The sequence below is a fragment of the Cucumis sativus genome, chromosome 5 (genome assembly GCF_000004075.3).
Source record: "Cucumis sativus cultivar 9930 chromosome 5, Cucumber_9930_V3, whole genome shotgun sequence".
NCBI lineage: Eukaryota > Viridiplantae > Streptophyta > Magnoliopsida > Cucurbitales > Cucurbitaceae > Cucumis > Cucumis sativus.
The window spans coordinates 25,325,136-25,349,220 of NC_026659.2; the positions used below are offsets into that span (position 1 = coordinate 25,325,136).

At 32.7% G+C, this 24,085-nt stretch overlaps 2 protein-coding genes, 1 non-coding gene and 2 pseudogenes across 3 annotated transcripts; 3 read left to right on the forward strand and 2 right to left on the reverse strand.

The window, feature by feature from the left end:
* The first annotated feature begins 407 nt into the window (after positions 1 to 407).
* On the forward strand, positions 408 to 5,421 carry LOC105435699 (annotated as a pseudogene).
* Positions 5,422 to 9,448: 4,027 nt separating this feature from the next.
* On the forward strand, positions 9,449 to 12,112 carry LOC101215261 (annotated as a pseudogene).
* Positions 12,113 to 13,213: 1,101 nt separating this feature from the next.
* On the forward strand, positions 13,214 to 13,285 carry TRNAE-UUC. The gene has a single exon. It is a non-coding gene; the product is annotated as a tRNA-Glu (tRNA).
* Positions 13,286 to 14,145: 860 nt separating this feature from the next.
* LOC101215018 (pistil-specific extensin-like protein) lies at positions 14,146 to 15,824 on the reverse strand. Its single transcript, XM_004135445.3, has one exon. The coding sequence runs from the start codon at positions 15,451 to 15,453 to the stop codon at positions 14,392 to 14,394; it is 1,062 nt and encodes a 353-aa protein (XP_004135493.1). The 5' UTR covers positions 15,454 to 15,824; the 3' UTR covers positions 14,146 to 14,391.
* Positions 15,825 to 15,979: 155 nt separating this feature from the next.
* Positions 15,980 to 20,744, reverse strand: LOC101214780 (pentatricopeptide repeat-containing protein At1g13040, mitochondrial). Its single transcript, XM_004135444.3, has 4 exons — positions 18,842 to 20,744; positions 17,787 to 17,883; positions 17,376 to 17,622; positions 15,980 to 16,343 (listed from the first exon to the last, which is right to left on the reverse strand). Exon 1 carries the CDS (start codon positions 20,395 to 20,397, stop codon positions 18,853 to 18,855), a length of 1,545 nt encoding a protein of 514 aa, XP_004135492.1. The 5' UTR covers positions 20,398 to 20,744; the 3' UTR covers positions 15,980 to 16,343; positions 17,376 to 17,622; positions 17,787 to 17,883; positions 18,842 to 18,852.
* Positions 20,745 to 24,085: the final 3,341 nt, after the last annotated feature.

Here is a 24,085-nt window from a genome sequence, read left to right on the forward strand (position 1 = left end):
GAAAATTTCTGGATTACAAAATGGTGGACTCCAAAACTGTAATCAGTCGGGTTCAGGAAATCCAGGTAATTCTACATGATATACATGCTGAGAATATGACTTTGAGTGAGTCTTTTCAGGTAGCATCAATAATTGAAAATTTGCCACCCTCATGGAAGGACTTCAAAAATTATCTCAAGCATAAACGCAAAGAGATAAAACTTGAGGAACTTGTGGTCCGACTTGGGATTGAAGAAAAGAATAGAAAGGCGGAAAAGTGTACTACGGATAGTACAATGGATCCCTAGGCCAACACTGTGGAAAGTAGATCACAAAGTAACAAGAAAATGAAGTTTTCTGGTGAAGGTTCAAATAAAAAACCACGATTCACAAAAAAGTTCAATGGCAAGTGTTACAACTGCAACAAAATGGGACATCAATCAAAAGATTGTCGTAAGACAAAAAATCTTCAGAAAAAACATGTCCAAGCTCATATCACAGAAGTTGATGAAGTATCAGATGGTGTTGCAGATATTGACCTTTGTGCAGTCATTTCAGAATGCAACGTGGTGGGCAATTCCAAGGAGTGGTGGGTAGACATTGGGGCTACTCGTCATATTTGTGCCAACAAGGATATGTTCACATCATATGTGCCAGTTTCTAGTGGAGAACAACTATTTATGGGTAACTCCTCTACTTCAAAGGTTGAGGGACAAGGCAAAGTGATTCTTAAGATGACCTCTGGCAAGGAACTCACTCTCAACAATGTGCTTCATGTTCCTCACATTCGCAAGAACTTAGTTTCTGGTTCATTGCTTAGTAAGAATGGCTTTAAGTTGGTCTTTGTATCTAATAAGTTTGTACTTTTCAAGAATGAGATGTACATTGGAAAGGGTTACTTGAGTGATGGTCTATTTAAATTAAATGTACTCACAGTTGTACCCAAAAGTATTATTAATAAAGTATCTACTTTTGCTTATATTGTGGAGTCATTTGTTTGGCATGGCAGACTAGGACATGTTAATTTTAATTCTTTGCGAAGACTAATTAATATGAACTTGATTCCAAAATTAACTTTTGACACAAATCATCGATGTGAGGTGTGTGGAATCAAAGATGACTAAAACACTTTTTCATTCAACTCATAGAATTACCAAACCTTTAGAGTTAATTCATAGTGATATTTATGACTTGAAATTTGTGCAAACTAGAGGTGAAAAAAAGTACTTTATTACTTTTATCGATGATAGCACAAGATATTGTTATGTTTATCTGCTAAAAAGCAAAGATGAGGCAATTGAAGTGTTTAAGCTTTATAAAAAAGAGATTGAAAATCAACTTAGCACAAAAATTAAGGCAATAAGAAGTGATCTAGGTGGTGAATATGGTCCTCCTTTTGAACAATTTTGTTCAGAACGTGGCATTATTCACCAAACTACTGCTTCTTACTCACCTCAATCCAATGGAATTGTTAAACGCAAAAACCGAACATTTAAGAAAATGATAAACGCAATGCTTATAAGTTCAGGTTTACCCCAAAATTTGGGGGGAGAAGCTAATTGCAATTTGTGTGCCTGAATGTTGATCTTTTTTAGTGTGGTGTGTGGCCATATTTATAGGTTGATCTTTTTTATTTCTAGAGTTAGTCGATAAAAATGGCTATTGCCGTCCCTTTTAAGTGTGGTGTGTGGCCATCCTTTAACTATCAAAATTCATGGAGTTTTTAGGATGCAGACGTACCTGGAGATCCGTTTTACACCAGAATATAATGAACCAATTGTCTTAAAGAAAAAAGGACAGTTTCTACCTATTCATTAACGATGGGTCCAGTCTTAATATTTCTTCTTTGTGTGTAAAGACGAGAAAGAAGAGAACGAAATTCGATTACACCTAAAGAGAAATGTCTATGTAGAGCTGACACAATTTTAAAATCATTCCTCAAGTATCTGATATTTGACGAGAAACTAATTGCAATTTGTGTGGCTGAATGTTAAGAGAAATATCACTGTAGTTGTTTGATATTATTCATTTTTAAAAACGTAGTTTTTTATGGCTTTATTTATCTCACAGATATTAATACAGTCCCTGTAATGATTTAAATAAGAGTTTCCTACCCATATAACATAAATATATTCACCTAATTCCACTATTGTCTAAGCATATTAATCGTTCTTCTTTCTCAATATCTATCATTGCAGCATAACATGCATATGCAAGACTTTCTCTAATCGGTGATGGTAACAAAAATATTAACTAAATAATTAGTACAATTCAATAAGTATGCAAGACCGAATGTAGATAGACACAAGGAACTTAAATGTTCGTGAAAAGTAAGCAAATTTTTTATAAATTTTAAGAATTGTTCAACATTGTCAAAATATATATATATATATGTATATATATATATTAATTAACAATATCTCGAATGGAAGTTAATAACTTTACTATATTTGCAAAGGTGAAAATTATTGGAGACAAGATTGCAAATATGTGGTTCGTTGTTTTTGCTGTTCAATACAATTTTTCTTTTAATTTCTTCTTTCTTTCGATTTTAATTTGTATGATTACGTATTATTTTATTTATTTTTTACTCGATTTGTAAGGTAGTTTCGTTCGTTGGTTAATTTATCTTTTTATTAAATAACGAGCACAATCGAAGTGATTATCATAGACTGAGATTGTATAAGTGCTATTGTCATGACGTCTATCTCAAGGTGGAAGGTTCGTCGGTGAGCTTCCTCACATTGCAAGTGTTTCCTATATATATATATAGACTTTGCCCAAACCTTGGAATTAAATGCACTGTTACATTGTTGAGACGATGATGAATAGCATTTTCATATGGTTTCCTCTCATCTTTCTCTCAACTTCTCTACTTCTTCTCAAAACAAAAAAGCTTATTCACAGCTACAACAAGAAGCTGATCATTAATCCTCCTCCAAGCCCTCCAAAGCTTCCTTTATTGGGTCATTTACACCTCCTTGGCTCCTACCCTCATCGCTCTTTATGCAACCTTTCACAAACACACGGTCCCATCATGCTCCTGAAACTCGGCTCCATCCCAACTGTCGTCATCTCTTCCGCAACAGCCGCGAGAGAGCTATTCAAACACCACGATCTCGCATCTTGCAGCCGCCCTCGCTTAACGGGAAGTGGAAGATTTTCCTACAATTTTCAAGACCTGGCTTTATCCCCATATGGCGAGCGTTGGAGAGAGCTTCGAAAGATTTTCATACTCGAGCTCTTTAGTCCTAAACGAGTGCAATCATTTCACCATATTAGAGAAGAGGAAGTGAGTTTGCTCATAAACTCAATCTCTCAACAATCCATAAACTTTCCTTCAAATCCAATTGATTTGAGTGAAAAAAGTTATTCTCTTACTGCTAATATTACAACAAGAATTGGTTTTGGGAAGAGCTTTAGAGGGGGTGAATTAGATAACCAAAATTTTCAAAAGGTTATGCGTAGAACAAATGATGCCATTAAAAGCTTCTCGATTACCGATTTCTTTCCGAGTTTCGGCTGGATTGTTGATCGAATCAGTGGTGTTCATAGGAAGTTGGAGAAGAGCTTTGGTGAGATGGATGCTTTTTTTCAAAAGGTAGTTGATGATCGTATAAACATGGACAAGGGAACTTCTGGAAATGAAGAAAACATTGTTGATGTTTTGTTGAGAATGAAGAGAGATGGCTTTCAATCTGATGCACTCATCCTTACACAAGATTGCATTAAAGCAATAATCATGGTAATAAGCTAAATATTTTAAATTTTTTATTAGGTTGGTTATATATTTTATAATCACTTCATTCTTGAAAATTAATTGGATTTTTTCACCTTCCAACAATTATTAAGTGATTTGTTCATCCTTAGAAACATTTAAATTCTTAACAAAAGTCAAAAAGAAAAACGTCAATTAATAGTGGTCTCCCATTGGAGTTGTCATATATTATGTAAGGATAGTTGCAAATTTAGTAATTAGATTCAAAATAATTGAATATATAGCAATATTTAAAAAGTTTGTCAAATTATATATTAATGATAGAAATCTATAACCAATAGACCATGTTGTAAATATTGGTCTATCATACAAATCTATCAATGATACAAGTCTATCAGCAATATAGTTTTGCTATATATTTGCATTTTTTCTTAAATGTTGCTATATCCTTAATTATTATTCATAAAATGACCATAAATTATAATTACCCATTATCTAGCAAAAACACTACTTGGGTCACATAAAAAAAATTTAATTCTCATGTGATCTTATTTGTTAAAAATGGGTGCAACCTAGCCACATGCCCGGATATCTTTTAGCATGCATCACTTATTTTTGTGCAACTCATCTAAATGTGTCTAATCATGAGTTATTATAAACTTCTTTTTAAAAAAAATATCTTTTTTTTTTCTTTTGTGACATGTACAATACGATATTGCATCTAAGTCATTTTTTTTTCTTGTAAAATATTTTTTTTTTTTCAGTTTTCAAAACTTTGAATGGATTTGTGAAATATTTTTGGATAAAATATTAGATAACAAAAAAATATGTAATATCTAAAATAATGTACACAAGTTCAATTTTCAAAGGTGCATCATACCTTTATCCATCCTATCAAACTATTCAATCATAATTTGTTATTACGTGTGGTAGATTCTTTACTTTCCTTTTAAGTTATTTTAACCATTTTTTCGGTAGGCTTACAAAGATTCTTAACACATAAAAATGAGTGTGTCCATATTATTCTTTTAAAAAAATTTAAAAGTAAAAAACATCAAACAAAATTCAAATTTCATTTTTTTCTTTTATCTCAAGGAAAGTGTTGTTCTTTTTAGGATATCTTTGTAGCAGGAGTGGAAACAAGTGCAACCACCATTGTTTGGGTAATGGCAGAGCTAATCAAAAACCCAAGAGTAATGAAAAAGCTACAAGACCATGTCAGAAGCCACATAAAAAAATATCAAATAAAAGAAATGGACCTTGAGAGCATTCCATACCTAAAAATGGTAGTGAAAGAGGTTCTAAGGTTGCATCCACCAGCTTCACTTCTCCTTCCAAGAGAAACCACATCTCATTTTAAGCTTAATGGTTATGATATACATCCCAAGACTCATCTTCATGTCAATGTGTGGGCCATTGGACGAGATCCAGAGCGTTGGGTTAACCCTGAAGAGTTTTTTCCAGAAAGATTTATAGAAAGTAATATTGATTATAAATGACAGAACTTTGAGTTATTACCTTTTGGAAGTGGTAGAAGAGTTTGTCCAGGAATGAATATGGGAATCTTTATAGTAGAGTTGACATTGGCTAATTTGTTACTCTGTTTTGATTGGAAATTGGAAGATGGAATAAAAGAAGAAGATGTAGATATGGAAGAGGATTTTGGTCTTGCTGCTGCCAAAAAATCACCACTTAAACTTGTTCCCATCCCTTACTTAGCTTAAACTACCTATTAATAATCACCACTTAAACTTGTTCCCATCCCTTACTTAGCTTAAACTACCTATTAATTTATTTGTTATCCAAATGGAATAAATATGTTGATCAAATAGCTTAAACCTTCTTGGTGTATGCTATGCAAATCAAATGAAGAAGATAGGAACCACCTTTTCATGAGCGAAAGGTATTTGGGAAAAAAGTTGGTGCTTTGATCGATCGATCTTTTAACTTTGAGGATTATGCCTCCCTTTGCAAATATATCTGAAGATCAAAGTCCAAAACAAAGAGGCATGTTATCTTCTTTAACATTGTTGTTGTCACCCTTTGGCCTATTTGGATTGAAAGAACTAAGAGGATGTTCAATGATGAATAAAGATCGCCTTATGTGTTGTGGGAAGATATCCAAACTTTAACGGTTTTTGGACTAGTCGCTCTCCTATTTTCATAAACTACATTGCTAGTAACATAACTTTAAATCTCAATGCTTTTTAATTCGGGATTTAGGATCTCTTGGGCTTCTCTCTAACCCTTTTTGTATTCCTTGCTTTTTGTACTAAACTCTTATTATTAATAAAGCGGGAATGATGATGACGTTAAGGAAGTGTTCACCTAATGGAGATGTTCTGGTGCACCTACTAACTTATCGTATCTTTTTCGAAAAATATAGACCACTTTTTTAATTATGTATTGTAATTTAGAGTTCTAAAATAAATGTTTATATGATAACTTACAAACTCTATATATAATGTAAAATATATATATTGAACTTATCTTAGAAGAAGATACATTATTTTTGGTATTGGGGTTGGACTTAGTTATTTATTAACATTTGGTTGGTATGCATATTTCATCCCAAAGATGGAAATTTAATTTCTATTTCATGCCTACGCTTTAAAATTAAATGTGTCATTCTTTTAAGTTTAGAGTTTTTTTTTTTTCTATTAGGCAATAATATATTGATAAAATGATGGTAAAAATTGCAACATTTTTTTTAAGTTTAACGTTCAATAATATGATGAAATTAGAAGTGTTGATGACAAAATCAAGACAAAAAGAGTCATTTGATCAACTTCTACCTGTCGTGAATTTGTATTTTGGAAAGAGATCACTTGCAAAATAATCCAAATAACACATCTCGATGTTTACTTGTTCAAAGGAACTCCAAAAAGTTTAAGTTAATTGCCATCATAGAAAGCTTTAGAGTAAGTAAATTTAAGGAGATGAGTTTACCCGATATGAAACTATAAAGGATTCAGACTTCATTTATCCTTTTAAGAATAAGACTCTCTAGAGTCGATCAAACCACACAGAGACCCTCGTACAGGAGCTATACAAATATAATTTCCATTCTAGTCTTTATCATCTATAAAAAAATGAATGTCGCAGGTTGGCAAGGGGACTAATTGGTCCACAACTTTTGATTGGCATCTTTAATTTTTTAAACGGTAAATGTAATTGATGACCATTCTATAAATAATAATTAAGAATATAGCAACGTTTTTAAATATATATATATATATATATATATATATAGCAAAATTATCGCTGGTAGACTTGTATGGTCTATCAGTATTTACAACATGGTCTATCGATGATAGACTTCTATCACTGATAGAATTTAACAAATTTTGTTATATTTGCAAATTTTTTAAAATGTTGTTATATACTTCATTATTTTGAATTTAATTACTAAATTTGTAACTATCCATTTTTTAAATGAACCCATTGGATGGAACCTAGATTTGACTCAATCCCACACCCTTTTAAGCACATAAGTATTAATCTTTTAACGAATAACTATGCGGGATGCCACATGATAGCAGCCAAAGTTAAATATGAGTGTGAAATTAAAAAATTTGCCTCATTATATCTAATTTGCTTGTCCTGGCCTTATATCGAAACCAAGCATCAATTTAAAAAAAAAAAAAAAAACAAACAAATAAAGATACAATTGTGTTCGTAGGTGCATCCAAGCATCCCTCCTAGATTGATACCTTTTTAACATTCTTGTCATCCCCTTCATCACACGCTTTTAGCAGAAAATGTTCGGAGATGAATATGAAAGCGCTAATCTATTGCTTCACATTTTGATTGGAAATTGCCGAATGGAATGAAAGAAGAAGATTTAGACATGGAAGAGGATGACATGGGTTAACTGTTATTAAGAAATCACCTCTTTAAACAGCTTATTCCAATCAACTTCTCGATCAAGAGTTTAGTCTCAAAGTTTTTAGTACATTTTATGTTACCAAGTGGATGAAAAATTAATCTCTTGTTGTATATTAAGAAATTAAGGACAAATGCCAAAAATTATCCCTAAAATATGGTAGTGATCATTAGTTACTATTGCACCCTTTAAATTTTTTTTATTTTTTTATTTAAACAATTAATGCCTCAAAACTTACATATTTATATATAAATTATATTTATCGTATGGATTTAGTTTTCATCGTTTGTGAGTTCAAATTTTATAGTTATTACAATTTTGAAAGTCGATAAATAATAATTTTATATGATCTTTCTCACATGTTAAGGGTTTGATTTTCATCCGTGAATTGTTGTACTAAAAAAGTACTAGCTAAATGCCTCTCTTTAGTGTTTGAGGTTAATTTTTATAATTAATTTCAATAGCAATGAAAAATTAACAAAATCTAAATAATTTAAATTGTTATTTTTTAATATAGCAAAATATTATAACAACAATAAATCAATATAAACTATTTATGATAGATTATGTTATATATTTACAAATATTTTCGTAAGTTTTGTTACTTAAAATAATTTTTCATTTTCTTTTAATTTTGAAAACCAATCACTAGATCACATTAATTAGTATAAAGGATCAAAAGAGCACACAAACTGAACAAATTAAATAAACCTTAAAAATGTAAATTTTTAAAACTTTTTCATGAAATGAAAACAAAACTCAAGGATAAAAATGTAACATATATTTTGTAACCTAGAATTTGTTTTTTAAGCTTATATATATGCTCCCCAACGTAGATTTTTGGATTGGCTACTGTGAACACATATATTTGTTAGCTTCCTTTCAATGATTTATAGACTGATCTCAATAATTAACTTATACCAGCCTTCTTCCTGCTAAAAATGGCTATTGCTGTCCCTTTTAAGTGTGCTGTGTGGCCATCCTTTAACTATCAAAATTCATGGAGTTTTTAGACGTACCTGGAGATATTTTGCACCAGAATATAATGGACCAATTATTGTTTTAGAGAAACAAGGACACAGCTTCTACTTATTCATCAATGATGGGTCCAGTCGAGTTGTATATATCATCTTTTGTGTTCAAAAATCAATCGTGACACACCACACTTATTTTAAATTATTTTTGTAATATTTTTTCTTTCCGTGTGTAAAGGCGAGGAAGAGCACGTAATTCGAAAATTATTGCTCTTACTGACATAATTTTGAAGTCATTCCTTACATATATGATATTTTGTGAGATTACGAAACTCATTGCACTTTGCATGGCTGAATGTTAAGATGACAACGATCCTCGAAATCATATTCGTTGTTGTTTGATATTATTCATTTTTTTAATGTAATTTCTTATGGCTTTATTTATCTAACAGATATAGATATTAATATAGGTGTTGTGTAATGATTTAAATGAGAGTTTTTCCTACACATATAACCTAAATATATTCATCTAATTACACAATTGTCTAAGCATATTAATCATTCCTCTTTCTCAATATTTCATTACAGCATAACGCATGCAAGATTTTCTCTAATCGGTGGTGCCTTTCGGGAGGTTACAAAAATATAAACTAAACAATACAATTCTATAAGTATACAAGACCGAATGTAGATAGACACAAGGAACTTAAAATATGCATGAAAGGTAAGAAAATTTTTATAAATTTTAAGAATTATTCAACATTGTCAAAAAAAAAAAAATATATATATATATATATATATATGTATATGTATATATATATATAAAAGTTCCCAATATATATAAACTTTGCCCAAAACCTTGGAAATGCATTATTACACTGTTGAGAGATGATGACGAATAGCATTTTCATATGGTTTCCTCTCCTCTCTCTCTTAACTTCTCTACTTCTTCTCAAAACAAAAAAGCTTATTCACAGCAACAACAAGAAGCTTATTACGACTAATCCTCCTCCAAGCCCTCCGAAGCTTCCTTTCTTGGGTCATTTACACCTCCTTGGCTCCCACCCTCATCGCTCTTTATGCAACCTTTCACGAACCCACGGTCCCATCATGCTCCTGAAACTCGGCTCCATCCCAACCGTCATCATCTCTTCCGCAACAGCCGCGAGAGAGCTATTCAAACACCACGATCTCGCATCTTGCAGCCGCCCTCGCTTAACGGGAAGTGGAAGATTTTCCTACAACTTTCAAGACCTGAATTTATCCCCATATGGCGTGCGCTGGAGAGAGCTTCGAAAGATTTTCATGCTCGAGCTCTTTAGTACTAAACGAGTGCAATCATTTCATCATATTAGAGAAAAGGAAGTGAGTTTGCTCATAAGCTCAATCTCTCAACAATCCATAAACTTTCCTTCAAATCCAATTGATTTGAGTGACAAAAGCTATTCTCTTGCTGCCAATATCATAACAAGAATTGGTTTTGGGAAGAGCTTTAGAGGGGGTGAATTAGATAACCAAAATTTTCAAAAGGTTATGCGTAGAACAACTGATGCCCTTAAAAGCTTCTGGATTACCGATTTCTTTCCGAGTTTCGGTTGGTTTGTTGACCGAATCAGTGGTGTTCATGGGAAGTTGGAGAAGAGCTTTGGTGAGATGGATGCTTTTTTTCAAGAGGTAGTTGATGATCGTATAAACATGGACAAGGCAACTTCTGGAAATGAAGAAAACATTGTTGATGTTTTGTTGAGAATGAAGAGAGACGGCTTTCAATCTGATGCACTCATCCTTACACAAGATTGCATTAAAGCAATAATCATGGTAATAAGCTAAATATTTTAAAATTTTGATCAGGTGGTTCTATATTTTATAATCATTTAATTCTTAAAAATTGATTAGATTTTTTCACATACGAACATGATCTTTAGAAACATTTAAATTCTTAATAGGTTTCTCCCATTGGAGCTGTCAGATATTAGCAGAAAAATAACAATTCAATATAAGAAACACACACAAAATTACTTGGGTCACATGAAAATTTTTATTGGAATAAAGTTGCATAAATTAGATGGGTGCAACCTTGCCAGCGTCCAGTTATTTTTTTAGCATGCATCACATATTTTCGTATGCATCACTCATTTTCGTGTAACTCATCTAAATGTGTCTAATTCCAAGTTAGGATAAACATTTTCTTTTTAAAAAGAATTATCACTTTATCTAGTTTTTCTTTTGTGGTAGGTACAATATGAATGTTGCATTTAAGTCGTTTTTTTCTTGTAAAAAAATATTTTTTTAGATTTCAAAACTTTGAATGGTTTTTTGAAATATTTGTGAAAAAAAATATTAGATAACAAAATAAAGAAGTTAGATATGAAATAATTTTCAAAATAGAAATGTTTAGGTGCATTTATATCTTTTTGCATCCTATCAAATTATTTAATCATAATTTGTTATGTGACAAATTCTTTACTTCTCTTTTAAATTATTTTAATTTATTTTTTTTAGTAGGCTCAGTGAAAGAGTCTTTCACAGTGTGTCATAATATTATTCTTTTTTAAAAGTTTAAAAACAAATAAAATAAAAAAATCTATCAAATGAAATTCAAGTCTCATTTTTTTTCTTTTATCTCACGGAAATGTTGTTCTTTTTAGGATATCTTTCTAGCAGGAGTAGAAACAAGTGCAAACACCATTGTTTGGGCAATGACAGAGCTAATTAGAAACTCAAGAATAATGAAAAAGCTACAAGACCATATCAGAAGTCACATAAAAGAAGATCGAGTAAAAGAAATCGACCTTGAAAAGCTTCGATATCTGAAAATGGTAGTGAAAGAGGTTTTAAGGTTGCATCCACCAGCTCCACTTCTACTACCGAGAGAAACCATGTCCCATTTTAAGCTCAATGGTTATGATATACCTCCCAATGCTCATCTTCATGTCAATGTTTGGGCTATCGGACGAGATCCAGAGAGTTAGGTTAACCCTGAAGAGTTTTTTCCAAAAAGGTTTATGGAAAGTAATATTAATTATATAGGACAGAATTATGAGTTATTACCTTTTGGAGGTGGTAGAAGAGTTTGTCTTGGAATGAATATGGGAATCTTTACAATAGAGTTGACGTTGGCTAATTTGTTACTTTGTTTTGATTGGAAATTGGAAGATGGAACGAAAGAAGAAGATGTAGATATGGAAGAGGACTTTGGTCTTGCTATTGCCAAAAAATCACCTCTTAAACTTGTTCCCCAGCCCTTAGCTTAAACTACCTTTTAGCTTATTTGTTATCGTATTTATTTGTTATCCAAATGGAATACTATATATATATAAGAACTTATGTTAGAAGAAGATACATTTTTGGTTTTGGGGTTAGATTTAGTTATTTATTAATACTTTGTTTGTATGCTTATTTCATCCCTCAGATGGGAATTTAATTTCTATTATATGCCTAAACTCTTTTAAAATGATATGTTTTTTTTTCTTTTAAGTTTTGAGTTTTTTTTTTTTTTTCTATTATCAACAATTGATCAAGTAAGGGTAAAAATTGCAACATTTGTTTAAGTTATTTAATGTTTAATTAATATGACGGTGAAGTTAGAAGTGTTGATGGCAAAATCTAGACAAAGAGAGTCTATTGATCAACCTTTACCTGTCATGAATTTGTATTTTGGAAAGAGGTCACTTGCAAAGTAGCCAAAATAATTAACACATCTTGATGTTTGCTTGTTCAAAGGCACTCCAAAGTTTTAAGTTGATTGTCAACACCCAAGGCCCTAGAGTAAAAAATTTAGGAGATGAATTTACTCGATATGGAAGTGTAAAGGATTCCGACTTCATTTATACTTTTAAGAATAAGAGTCTCTCTAGAGTTGGACCAAACAACACTGATACCCTCTTACACAAGAGCTACTAATATGATTTCCACTCTAGTATTTATCTATAAAAAATGAATGAAGCAAGGGGTAAGTTGGTTCAGGTGTCCCCTAGATTTTTGACCCAATTCCACACCTCTTTTTAAGTGCGTGATTTGTTACATTTAGACGTGAAACACACTTGGTCTCTCGAGATCAATTATGGCTCACGAACAAATAATAGCCCCACAAGACTTGTGGGTATGGGAGGAAGATAGAATGACTTTATTGGACATAATTTCTCATTTTCTCATATCACATCACCAACCTCCAATTAGATTCAAATCCAAATCCCTACGTAATACAAATTCTATGTTGAAAAAGGTACATCTTTTTGGTTGAAAAAGGGACTAAAGTCCCAAGTAAGACCAAAAGAGAGTCACTTAGGCACGGCTTAAAGATCTATCGTTGAAAAAGATTGATTAAAAATATAAAAATAAAACAAGCATCATGGTATTTTAAAATATAGTAAAATAAACCAAAATATCACAAATAGACGTGATAGATTACTTTTGATATTTTATTATAAGTGTACATAATTTTTTTCATTTAAAATAATTTTTCAAAAACCTTTATTGAAAATTGTCAAAAAAAAAATTAGCAAATTTAACAAAATATTTACAAGTTATAGCAACATTTCAAATTTTATCAGTTATGTTATACCTTATAGATATTGTAATTTATTTTTCTATTCTAAGATTTCTATCGAAATCAAAAGTTATAATAAAGTAAAATAACGCTTCATCTACCAGTAATCCGTTGTCGTCCAGCGGTTAGGATATCTGGCTTTCACCCAGGAGACCCGGGTTCGATTCCCGGCAACGGAACTTCTTTTTGTTGTTTCCCTCTGACCCCCCGGTTCCCATTGGGCAGTTTTTAGATTTGGAAGAGTTTAAGAATCTTGAAAACTTTGATGTATTTATGTTTATATGAAGCTTTTGAGTTTTCTTTCCATTATTACTAGCCATTTGCTGATTATAAGTGGTAGCCTCCACTTTTATGGGTAACTTGGCCTCTCATTCTAGTGTCCACCCTTTGAAGTCTTGTGGGTGGTGGTTTCATGGTAAAGCTAGGAATACAATCATTTGGAACAAGATAACTACTTCTTTGGCTTTGTTTTATGAGATGTAGAAAAATAACTTAATTTTCATTGTCAAATACATTATTTGTAGTTTGATGGGGTTCATTGCATTTTTGAGAGGCTGTTAAAATACTGCCCACTTTAAGAAGTATAGACACTGACAATCTTCCATATAAGAAGAAGTTGATATGCTGTTAAAGTCAATCTTCCAGTCTTCATCTCTTGGAATTCTTGTTGATCATGAGTGAGGAATCATGTACTTTCGCTCCAAATATAATAACGCCAATAGCTTTTGGGAAAAAAAAGGTTTAGAGGGGGTGAACTAGATAACGGAAATTTTCAGCAATGTGAAGTTTCTCCATGACTGACTTCTTTCCTAGTGTGGGTTGGCGTTAACAGGGGGGTGGAGAAGAGCTTTGCTGAGCTTGATGCTTTTTTCGAACAAGTAATCGAAGTGACTTCTCAGAATGAAGAAAATATTGTTGATGTTTTGTTGGAAATGGAGAGAGGTCACTCCGAACTTGATATGTCTTACAACTAACTAGAGATGCATGTAAATTTTTTCGAACACTCGCAAACATTTACTTTTTTTTTACTTGATTGAAATGAAGCACAATGTTGATATGCCTTATTTTTATTGAAGATGCTGTCAAAAAAATCTCGACTTTACATTTTAACTCCCTATAGACCAAGTACAAAAAAAAAATTGAGTCAGAATTCATCTATTTTAATGATATCTTATCTGTCCCCAAGAAGGTAGAAAACTTAAGCAAAGGAAAAAAGAAATAAACAACCAAATTCCACCAAATAATCAGAAGAAGCAAAAGCATGACACTTGGTTTTGACAAGGTCTCAATGTTTTGTTTTACAAGTACTTTTGATTAGAACACCAGTAGGAGGTCCACCAACAAATAAATGGCAATAACTATGCATCCAATAAGAGTATCTCAGCAAAGTACCAAAATTAGACCTTGCTCTGAAAATCCCTTTTAGCTCAAGCTTAATCCCACTTATCTCCAATTGTTTCTGCAGTCTTTGCCTTTCCAAAATTGGTAGTCTCACTTGACTTGATACCATATGAATATTAATCAACATTGATTCTTCTTTGTATGCTGAGAATGGTGCTATGAATTGGGTAGCAATGAGTGTGTTTCCGTAGTAAAGATAGAGTATCATTGAGCTGAAATCCACACTCACTTTCTTGTTTGGATTTGTGAAGTTTGCTAGTAAATTCACGTCTGCATTTAGTAGATACCCCATGTCGAGATATGCTGCGTTTAGGTTGGCTGTTGATACATCAAACCGTGGAGATTTGGGGCGGAAAATGAGGTATACAATGAGGATTACTAATCCTCCAACGATTACAAGCACCCAAAAGATTGCACAAAAGACTGCTCCAAACCACATTAATGGATTGGTTTGACGGGGTAGAGGCATAAGTAGGATGTCGTTCGGTTGATTTCTTCTATTGTCATTATCAATGACATCATTCCTTCGATGGCGATAAGGCTCTCGTGAATCGGATGGGTCTTGAATTTGCACTCTAGGACGTGGTTGTTGCACATTTTGTTCTGGTGATTTTAAGCTTGGCCCTCCATATGGAACTTGATGCTCCTTCTTCAAGCGTGGTGCTTTTCCATATGGATCTTGAGGTTGGCGCTGTAGTGGTTCGCGGTGGTCAGATGGCGGCGATTGAGTGGGCGGTGTAGGATATGATGGATTTTGACGATTTTTCTTCAAACGTGGTGCCTTACCAATAGTAGGTCGTTGTTCTGCCACTGGCCATGGAGTGGTTGGTTCGGGATCGGGCTGTGGCGGATCAGAAGAGTCTTGAGGCTGTAATGGGGGTTGCTGAGAACGCCGGTCAGGCTGCAAAGGTCGCCAGAAATGGGGGTTGGTTTCAGGACGATTCATGTTGGGAAGAAGTGTGCAGCAGAAATGAAAGGGGAGAGAATGGAAATGAGTGGAAATTTGATGTTAAGCCCATAAGAAGATTGCTTTGGTAAAGAGAATGACTTGAATATAACTTCAAGAATGATTTGTGGAAAGGCAAAGTATCAAACACAAGCCAACCCTGAGAGGCAACTCATCTGCCTTTACGCTTATAGACTACCTAGTCCACTACATGTGCCTAAATATTCTAGGATCAAATCTACGACGACGAACCTGATTGGCGGCCATGACGACTAGTTCTCGCCATCAAAATCGAGAGTATACGTCTAGATTAATTGAGTTAGCATCTATTTTATATCAAAACAAAGGTAATATTTTGAATAGGATTGAATTCATCTTGCGTTTCTTTCTTTCTTTCTTTCTTTCTTTTGCAAATTGAAAAGAAGGCAAGGTATCTTTCATATTGAATCCAACTTTATCAATTGGATTTATATATATTCTATGTCTTGCCCACTCTGCATAGAATTATATCAATGGAACTTGACAATGAATTCAATTCATGGATTTTTGTTGCAAATAGATAATACCTTAGATACTTCATGAACTCTTACATATACAAATACAAATGTAGATTTTTTTTTCTTCTGCAAATTTTTTAACTAACCAGAAATATACCTCAACACAAGTTCTCTTGAACAAGTTGGGAAAGAAAAAGGGTAACAATGTGTAACCCAGATCTAACTTGTTTATAGCAAGAAAGGGCCTCAACTTTGATCTTGATTCACAACTGCATTGCTGTTGTCTATGAATTCTATCGTTAGCGTGATGATGAAATGCAGTCCTCGGTCCTCGATTCTCGATTCTTGATCCCCAATCCTTGTGGTTTTGATGTCAGGCTAAGCTTCCCCAACCTAGCTTAGGAGGAAAAGAAATAAATAAGAGGATATATATTAAAAGTAAAAGTTTTTCTTTTTGTGGAAGAAAGTGAAATGCAACAAATAGAAGAATAACCCAAGGAAATATGATACACACCAACATGTCATGCAACCACCTGTAAATAGAACGCTCCTAAACTCATTTTTGATAACCATTTGGGTTTTGGGTTTTTTGGTTTTTTAAACTTAGTGTTGTTTTCGTATTTTCTTATTAACATATGGACTTTAACCCAAATGCCAAACACAAGAATTTTAAAACTACGGTCCCGTTTGGTAACCTATTTGTTTTTATTTTTTTAATTTTGAAAATTGAACCTACAAACATTTCTTCCACTTCCAAGTCTCTTGCTTTGACATCTATTTTACCCATGTTATGTCAAATTTTGAAAACTAAAACAAATAATTTTAAAAAAGAAAAATGGTCTCAAAAAATGCCAAAGAGATCAAGGTGATCCATGTCGCCACTTAAATAGGAATTAATTTCTAACGAGTTTCCTAGATACCCAAATGTTGTAAAGTTTGACGGGTTATCTCATGAGATCAGTCAAGTTGCACATAAGTTGGCCCAACACTCATAGATAATTATTAAAAGATAATGAAAATTAATATATATATATAAACAAAAAAAATTATTTTTGGAATTTGGCTAAGAAAGTAACTCTTTTACACAACATTGAAGCAAACCATAGAAAGAAAATAAGTTTAATTTTTAAAATTCAAAAACAAAAAAAAAAAACAAAACAAAAAGGTTACCAAACGAGACCTACATTTTTTAGATTTCAAAACACTCATAAAATGTAAAACACCACCACCACATAGGAACCCATAGATGAAAGTGGTGATAAGCTTGCTTTTCAAAAGAAAAACCAAAAAGTATCATGATTGATAATGCTTTGTTAACAAGCTTTAAATAATGAAAATTTCTACACGAGAAACCCACAAATTCATTTGGTGGTTGATAATGCTTAGTTAACAAGCTTTAATCTAATGAATAACAACGAAAAATACCTGACTTCGGCAATGATCACAAGTCCCGAGATGGGGTGGACGGTAGTAGGAATTTGACGATGACATCAGCAGGGAAATTTCCTCAAGACAGGTGCAATGCCGTAAAATTATGCACTTCCATGTACAATTATAACCCAACCCCTCCAGGAAACTCCAACCGGTTAAACGTATGTATAAGCATGCAACGTGGAATGGAACACCAGAAGTCAAAGAGCACGTCCAAGTCCCCAAGAAAGGAAGATCGAATCTGTTATGAATGATAACATAAACTTTAGATTCCATATTAGCTCTTCTTTAATGAACGTGAACTATAAATCTCCCTAGAAGAAAAATGCCCCAACGATTTTAAAACTACAAAAACATATAATTAAACAGGCTCAAGTGCAAATGGAGAGAAATGAAGTGGCTAACCTTGCAATTGCCAAAGGATCTCCCCCAATGATACCACAGATGAATAGTCACATTGCATCAAAATATGATTTATATCTTTAAGAGGCCCACTTGATTCCTGTGCAAATAATGTGCTTAACCAAGTCAAATCGTGCATTATTTTTCTACCCAGAAGTTCTTTTCAGTAGCATTGAGAAATATAGGAATGTGAATAAAGGATAGCAAGAATGGGTTGTGACTTGTGATGATATCCCACTTGACTTTTGATAGTAAATTGAAAAAGAGAGAACATGAAACGTTCAGGTTTTGACAAGTTCACTAAACATTCCTTTTCATTCTAACTAACCACCAACCAACTGGCAAAAATCTAGTTGCCAACATGTCATGCAAAGCTAAAGTACTTTTCCTTGACCTAGTTACAGCTAAGGTACCTTTCATTTTTTTAGAAGGTACTTTTCTGTAATCATAGAACATTAAAATGTGAAGAGTCTGAGGAAAAGGTAATGACACTCTTTAACTAACTAGAATTACATGCAAAGAAATGGAAGAACCTTAAAATTAAGAAGACAGACAAAGGTTAAAAATAAAATTAAGAAGAAGATAGACTCCACATAGAGGATAAAGGAGTTCAAGAAAAAGTTCATGGCTTCAGCAAATTCTTTTGCCATGGGCCCATAGGAACATCCTTCAAGTATAAAATTCCCTATCAACTACAACATTACAAATGTGAAGGACTAGTCTTTTTTTATTTTCTTTTTTGTTTTTTATAGGAAGGTTTAGTCAATTGTGAACCGCCCATGCCAATGTCTCAACAATCCACGAGGCATTTATTATGCAATAAAAAGTTGAATGAAACAATATTCAGGCAAAGAAAGATGGCCATAGCTCCATATATCTGATGGTGTCTGGTGATGATCCAAACTTCTTAAACAGTACAAAACTTGTAGGCTCAAGTTTTTATCTAGTTCATATACACGTAGAATCAAGCAACACAATATTTAAGCATGGGGAACTACTTTAAAAACATGGCAATGGCAACTAAGACAGAAAATAGGAAGGAAGGTTTGAGTACAAACTAGTTCCATAGTTAACCAGCATCCCTTGACCGAATAGCCTTAATGAGAGTCTCAGATAGAAATTTGTCAAGTGTATACCCCTTCTCCATCATCTGATCCCAGACCTGGCAAGCTAAAGAAAGTTCCTTTTTGCGTAAAAGACCTCCAATTATCAGTTTGAAAGTTACCTCGTCGGGATAGCATCCTCTAATTTGCATTTCCTCATATAGTAACATAGCCTCACTAACTTTGGAGGCCTTGCAAAGCCCATTTATAAGCGCATTATATGAAACCACGTCAGGAGAGATTCCTATTTCTATCATGTCACGAAAGACACCTTGGGCCATTTCAATCTTCCTTGTCTTACAAAAGTAATCGACAACTGTTGTATAAAATATGAGATCGGGTATCAAAACTGTCTGTGTCATTGTTTGAAGAAGCCCCTTCGCTATATGGGGGCTGCCTTCAATAAGAAATGCTTTTATAAGAGTAGCAAATGTTCCCACATCTGGAGCAACATCCTTCTGGCCCATTTCCTCGAACAACCTGTATGCTTTTCTAGTTGCAAATGATTTGCATAATGCACCTATCACAGTATTGTATGAAACAGTATCACACAACCCTTTTTCCCACATTGTATTCATCAATTTATATGCCTTATCCAGCCTATTAGCTTTGCACAGCCCCTTAAGAAGTTGATTATAACTATACACATCAGGCTCCATCCCTATCCTCTCCATCTTTTTCATAGACTTTCCTGCCAACTCTAACATCAGCCCGTCGCAGAAAAAATTCAGCAAAATATTATAAGTAATCAAATCTGGCTCACAACCATGTTTACTCATAAATGATTTGATAGCCAGTGCCTTGGAGATCCGGCCAGACTTACAGAACCCACTCATCAATGAATTAAAAATCAAGTTGTTGAACTTCATCTCACCCTTCATCTCACCAACCGTAAGCTCATAAGCTAAATCGACCTTTCCACCATCACAGAGCCCAACAACGAGAGCTGTACAGGCTTTCATGTCTGGACTAAGCCCCTTGTTAACCATACAACGCCAAAACTCAACGGCTTTATCATATTGTTTGGCTTTGCATAATCTATCAACTATGATAGTGTATGTTACAACATCAGGTTCCCTTCCTTTCGCAACCATTTCATCAAAAAATTTAAGAGCCAATTCTAACAAGTTCTCGCGGAATAAGAGATTCAAATATATATTAAATGCCCAAATGTCAGGAAGATATCCAAGTTGTTTCATATCTTCCAAAAGCCTTCCAATAAGCCCGAAATTCTTAATTTCACATAAAGCAGAAATGAACCTGGAATAAGTAAATGGGGTAAGAGAAAAACCCTGTGGTATCATTCTTGAGTAATAGCTTTCCGCCAAATCGAAACGTGAGCGGCTAATCAAAACACCAATGAAGCGATTGTAGTCTCTGCTAGTTACAGGGCAATCGGATTGAGTCATTTCATCGAATATCCGTATGGCTTCATCAATTAGACCAACCTTGACGCACTTGGTGATACTAGCTCGAAAGACAAGGCGGTTTGCGCCGAGTCTGTGATACATATCAGAGTTAATACATGTCAAGAGATAGGAATGCTAAAGCGAGAAAATGCTGAAGCATTCCCAAGAATCCATTAGAGAAGAATTTGTAGAAGCTCCAAACGGTTTGACTGTTCAGTGAAAGAGAATTGAAGGCTGAGTTGCAGAATGATGGAGGAAGAACCTGGCGATGGCGGAGAGGAAGAGCTTGAAGAAATGCTTAAGCAATGGGCCTTAATTTTGGGCCTCAAAGCATTTTCGTGTAAAGTGGATCCAAATTGATATACAGGTGGCCTGTATTCCTAATGGGCTCAAATTTTGGGCCTAGACATTTAGGTACATTGTAGTCGACGAGTAGACTATTCGTTTTTGAGAATGTTCATCTTCATTCTTATAAAATTAAATGATTAAAATGGTCAAAGTTATAGGTTAATATTTTTAAAATATAGTAATCAAATTCAACTAAATTTGAAAATAACTTATTTGAAAAGTTATTTGAAATCATTAAAATTCTTTTCTTTTTGTAATTAAAATTAGTTTAAAATACACTTCTAATCATTCAAAATCCAACGTCTAATTTTACATTTTAAAACACAATTTCATACTATTAAAATAAATTTTAAATGATTAAAAAACAATTTCAAAATAATTTGATTATTTCATAATTACACCCGAATTCTTCAAAAGTCAACCAAATTGCAATATCACAATCTTTTATCCATCATAAACTATGTCGGTGCTCAATTTCTTCTTTGGTACGTTGTTATTACAACTTGGACTCCATTTTTGAATTATTTAAAGAATGCTCAACGATGACCATGAGAATTTTGGTGGTTCAAAGTGTCCTTTTAGAATAGATTATATTTAAATTCATTTAAAATAAATTGTCCTTGTTCAATGATTTTTTTATAAAAGAAATTAGTAAACATGTACATTTATGATTAGTTGTTCCAACGAATCAAACTATGACCAAGAGCAAGTTCATCTAAAATTGTAATATTTTTTCATATAAATAAACACGAACATGAAAACTTGACTTTAAGAAACTGCATAATGCACGACCGACATGGATTGTTATCTCGGACTAAGATTATCGACTTTTCTTTTCTCTAAAACATGAAAGTGGATGGACCAGAGATTGGAGAAGTTGAATGAAAAGGAAAGAAGAAGGGTAAAGAGTCAAATTTGAACAGCAATATATTGTGTGGAGCAATGAGTGTTGTTTGTCCCTTTACATTTTGAACAATTGCTACTGTGTACCATTCAAATTGCCACCACATTTCCCACTTGTTATTGCTTTCATTTCTATTTTGGGCCGTATGTCTTATCTCACATGGCCCAATATTTCCTTTGGGCCCAATGTCTCCACAAACCGCCCATTCCAGGGCCCATCATTTCCTCCCCATTAAATGCATCATATCATGTAACCTTCTCCGGGGTAAATACTATACTATAGATTTAACTGTGTGGACCTTGATTGCACCCTAAGCTATGCAATAAGATTGCATGTGATAAAGAGTTGTTGATTGAAAGTGTTTCTTACTATTTAACGTATTGAAGCGTTTCAATCAAGTGTTGAGAAAGTTCTAATGCGTTTTGGTAGTAGGCGATCTAAGATTCCTTAAGGAAGTAGTTAACGGTGTCATTTCATATGTATAAAGGGCAATGCCCAGTTTTAACCTAGATGCTCACTGATGATTAGAATTTGGATGATGAGAGCTATGTGGAAGAACGTGATTTGTTGAAACTCGTTGTTGGGTAGAAGTAATCATTTCGGCTTGAAAATTCTCACCGGAGAAGTGTATAAATAAGAAAATTTCGGAAAATTAGTTTTAGAGTCTAATAAAAACTATGAGCTAAAGTAAGAACCGAAGAATTTATAAGGTGTTAGAAGATTTTTCAGAGTTATTACGTGTTCAAGGTTGACACGAAGTTTGACCAAGTGCTTATGTTTATTTAACATTGCCATTTGATTTATAAATGAGTATGTTTTGAAAAATGACTATGATGTATGCTTTGAGAATTAAGTTAACCAAAACTCTCTCAATTCTCTTACACGCACTCTTGTTCACTTGTTTTTAAATTCTTTCGCTGTGAAACTCATTCCAAGTGTTTTGTGCATTAATCTCTAAAGGCTTACTCGGCCTCTTTGACATCAAGATAGTCCAAGTGTCGCATGTTTGGTTAGCTGAAAACTATAACCACGGGACAAAACACCCCTAATCGACCTTCAATCCTTTTAGCTCACTTTTATTTTGAATTTTCATACGTTGTTCTCTTAAATATGTATTTTATGATATTTGTCAATTCGAACATATTTCAATAAATAATTATTCTACTTGGCTCTTAATCTTTTCATCTTAATTTTACTTTGAATATTTGTGTGTCACTTTCTTAAACATAGATTTGATGATATTTATCCATTCGAGCACAAATCAATTAATAACTATTTTTTATTGTATTTATTATTACTATTCCATAAAAACATAACCACCTTATGTATTTTAACATATTTTACCATGAATATATGATAACTATTTGAAAATAATAATAATAAACAACGAAAAAAACTTTGTTTAAAAATTAAAAAAAATACTGCAAAGGACAAAATTGTTCAACATATCTACAAAACAATAAATTTTTTTATGTTTATAAATGTTATATGAAAATTTACTATATTTCATAAATATTAAAAAGGGCAAGGTTATCCAAATAAATATTTAAATGAAATTCGTAAGAACATAGTCAAAGTTTCTTGAATGTACAAAAATGGGCCTAACTCCCAACCATCAAACCAAGTTCTTGATTTATATGTATTTAATCTATTTGGGAATCTATTATTATATAAGTCTATTTTCCAAAAATGGCAAGATAATGAAGTTAGATAAATGGAATTTCAATTATTATTTTAAGATGGGAGATTTAGTCAAACCAAATTTCATTGTTTACATTTCATATTTGGCATTTTCTACATATCCTATTACAATATTTACAATTACTTGTCATGATCTTCATTCAACATTTCACATCAACCCTTTTAAAAAACAGGGTAATAAATAAATATATACTATTTTACTTTATATGTCGATCTTCCATTTTATTTTATTATTTAAAACTCAATTTCTCTTTTTGAATGTTTTAAAAAAACAACGGTTTAACTTTCAAATTTAATCTATAAGGATTTGATCTCTATCCTTCAGAATTGCTAAAATTGAGTTCTCAATATGAAAACTAAAAGAAAAACAAAAACAAAAATCAAGAGTAATCTTTTATAGAAAATTGACTGAAGAAGATATTAATTTATTACGAATTCTAAAGGACAAAAATTAAATAATTATGCATTAAAGCAGATGGATTGCATAATTAGAAATTAAATTAGGTATTAAGAAAGTCCTAATTCAAACAAAAAAAATGAAAATTCCTATGTATAACTTCTTTAACTTTTTTTTTTTTTTTTTTTTTGTTATGAACGCTATCTAAAAAATAATTAGGAAATTTTGTTACTATCTGCCTGTTAATTTGCGACATTAAAATATATATATATATGACCAAAACACAAAAGAGACAAAGAAGAAATCCAATGGTATGGCCTACACACTGTGTGAAACTTATTGTTGTTTTTTAGTGCTTAATTTCCAAAAACTATGCCATTCAAATAAGTTGTTTTCTTCAATTGAAAAGTATGCATGGAAAAATCTAAAGCTTCTTTTTT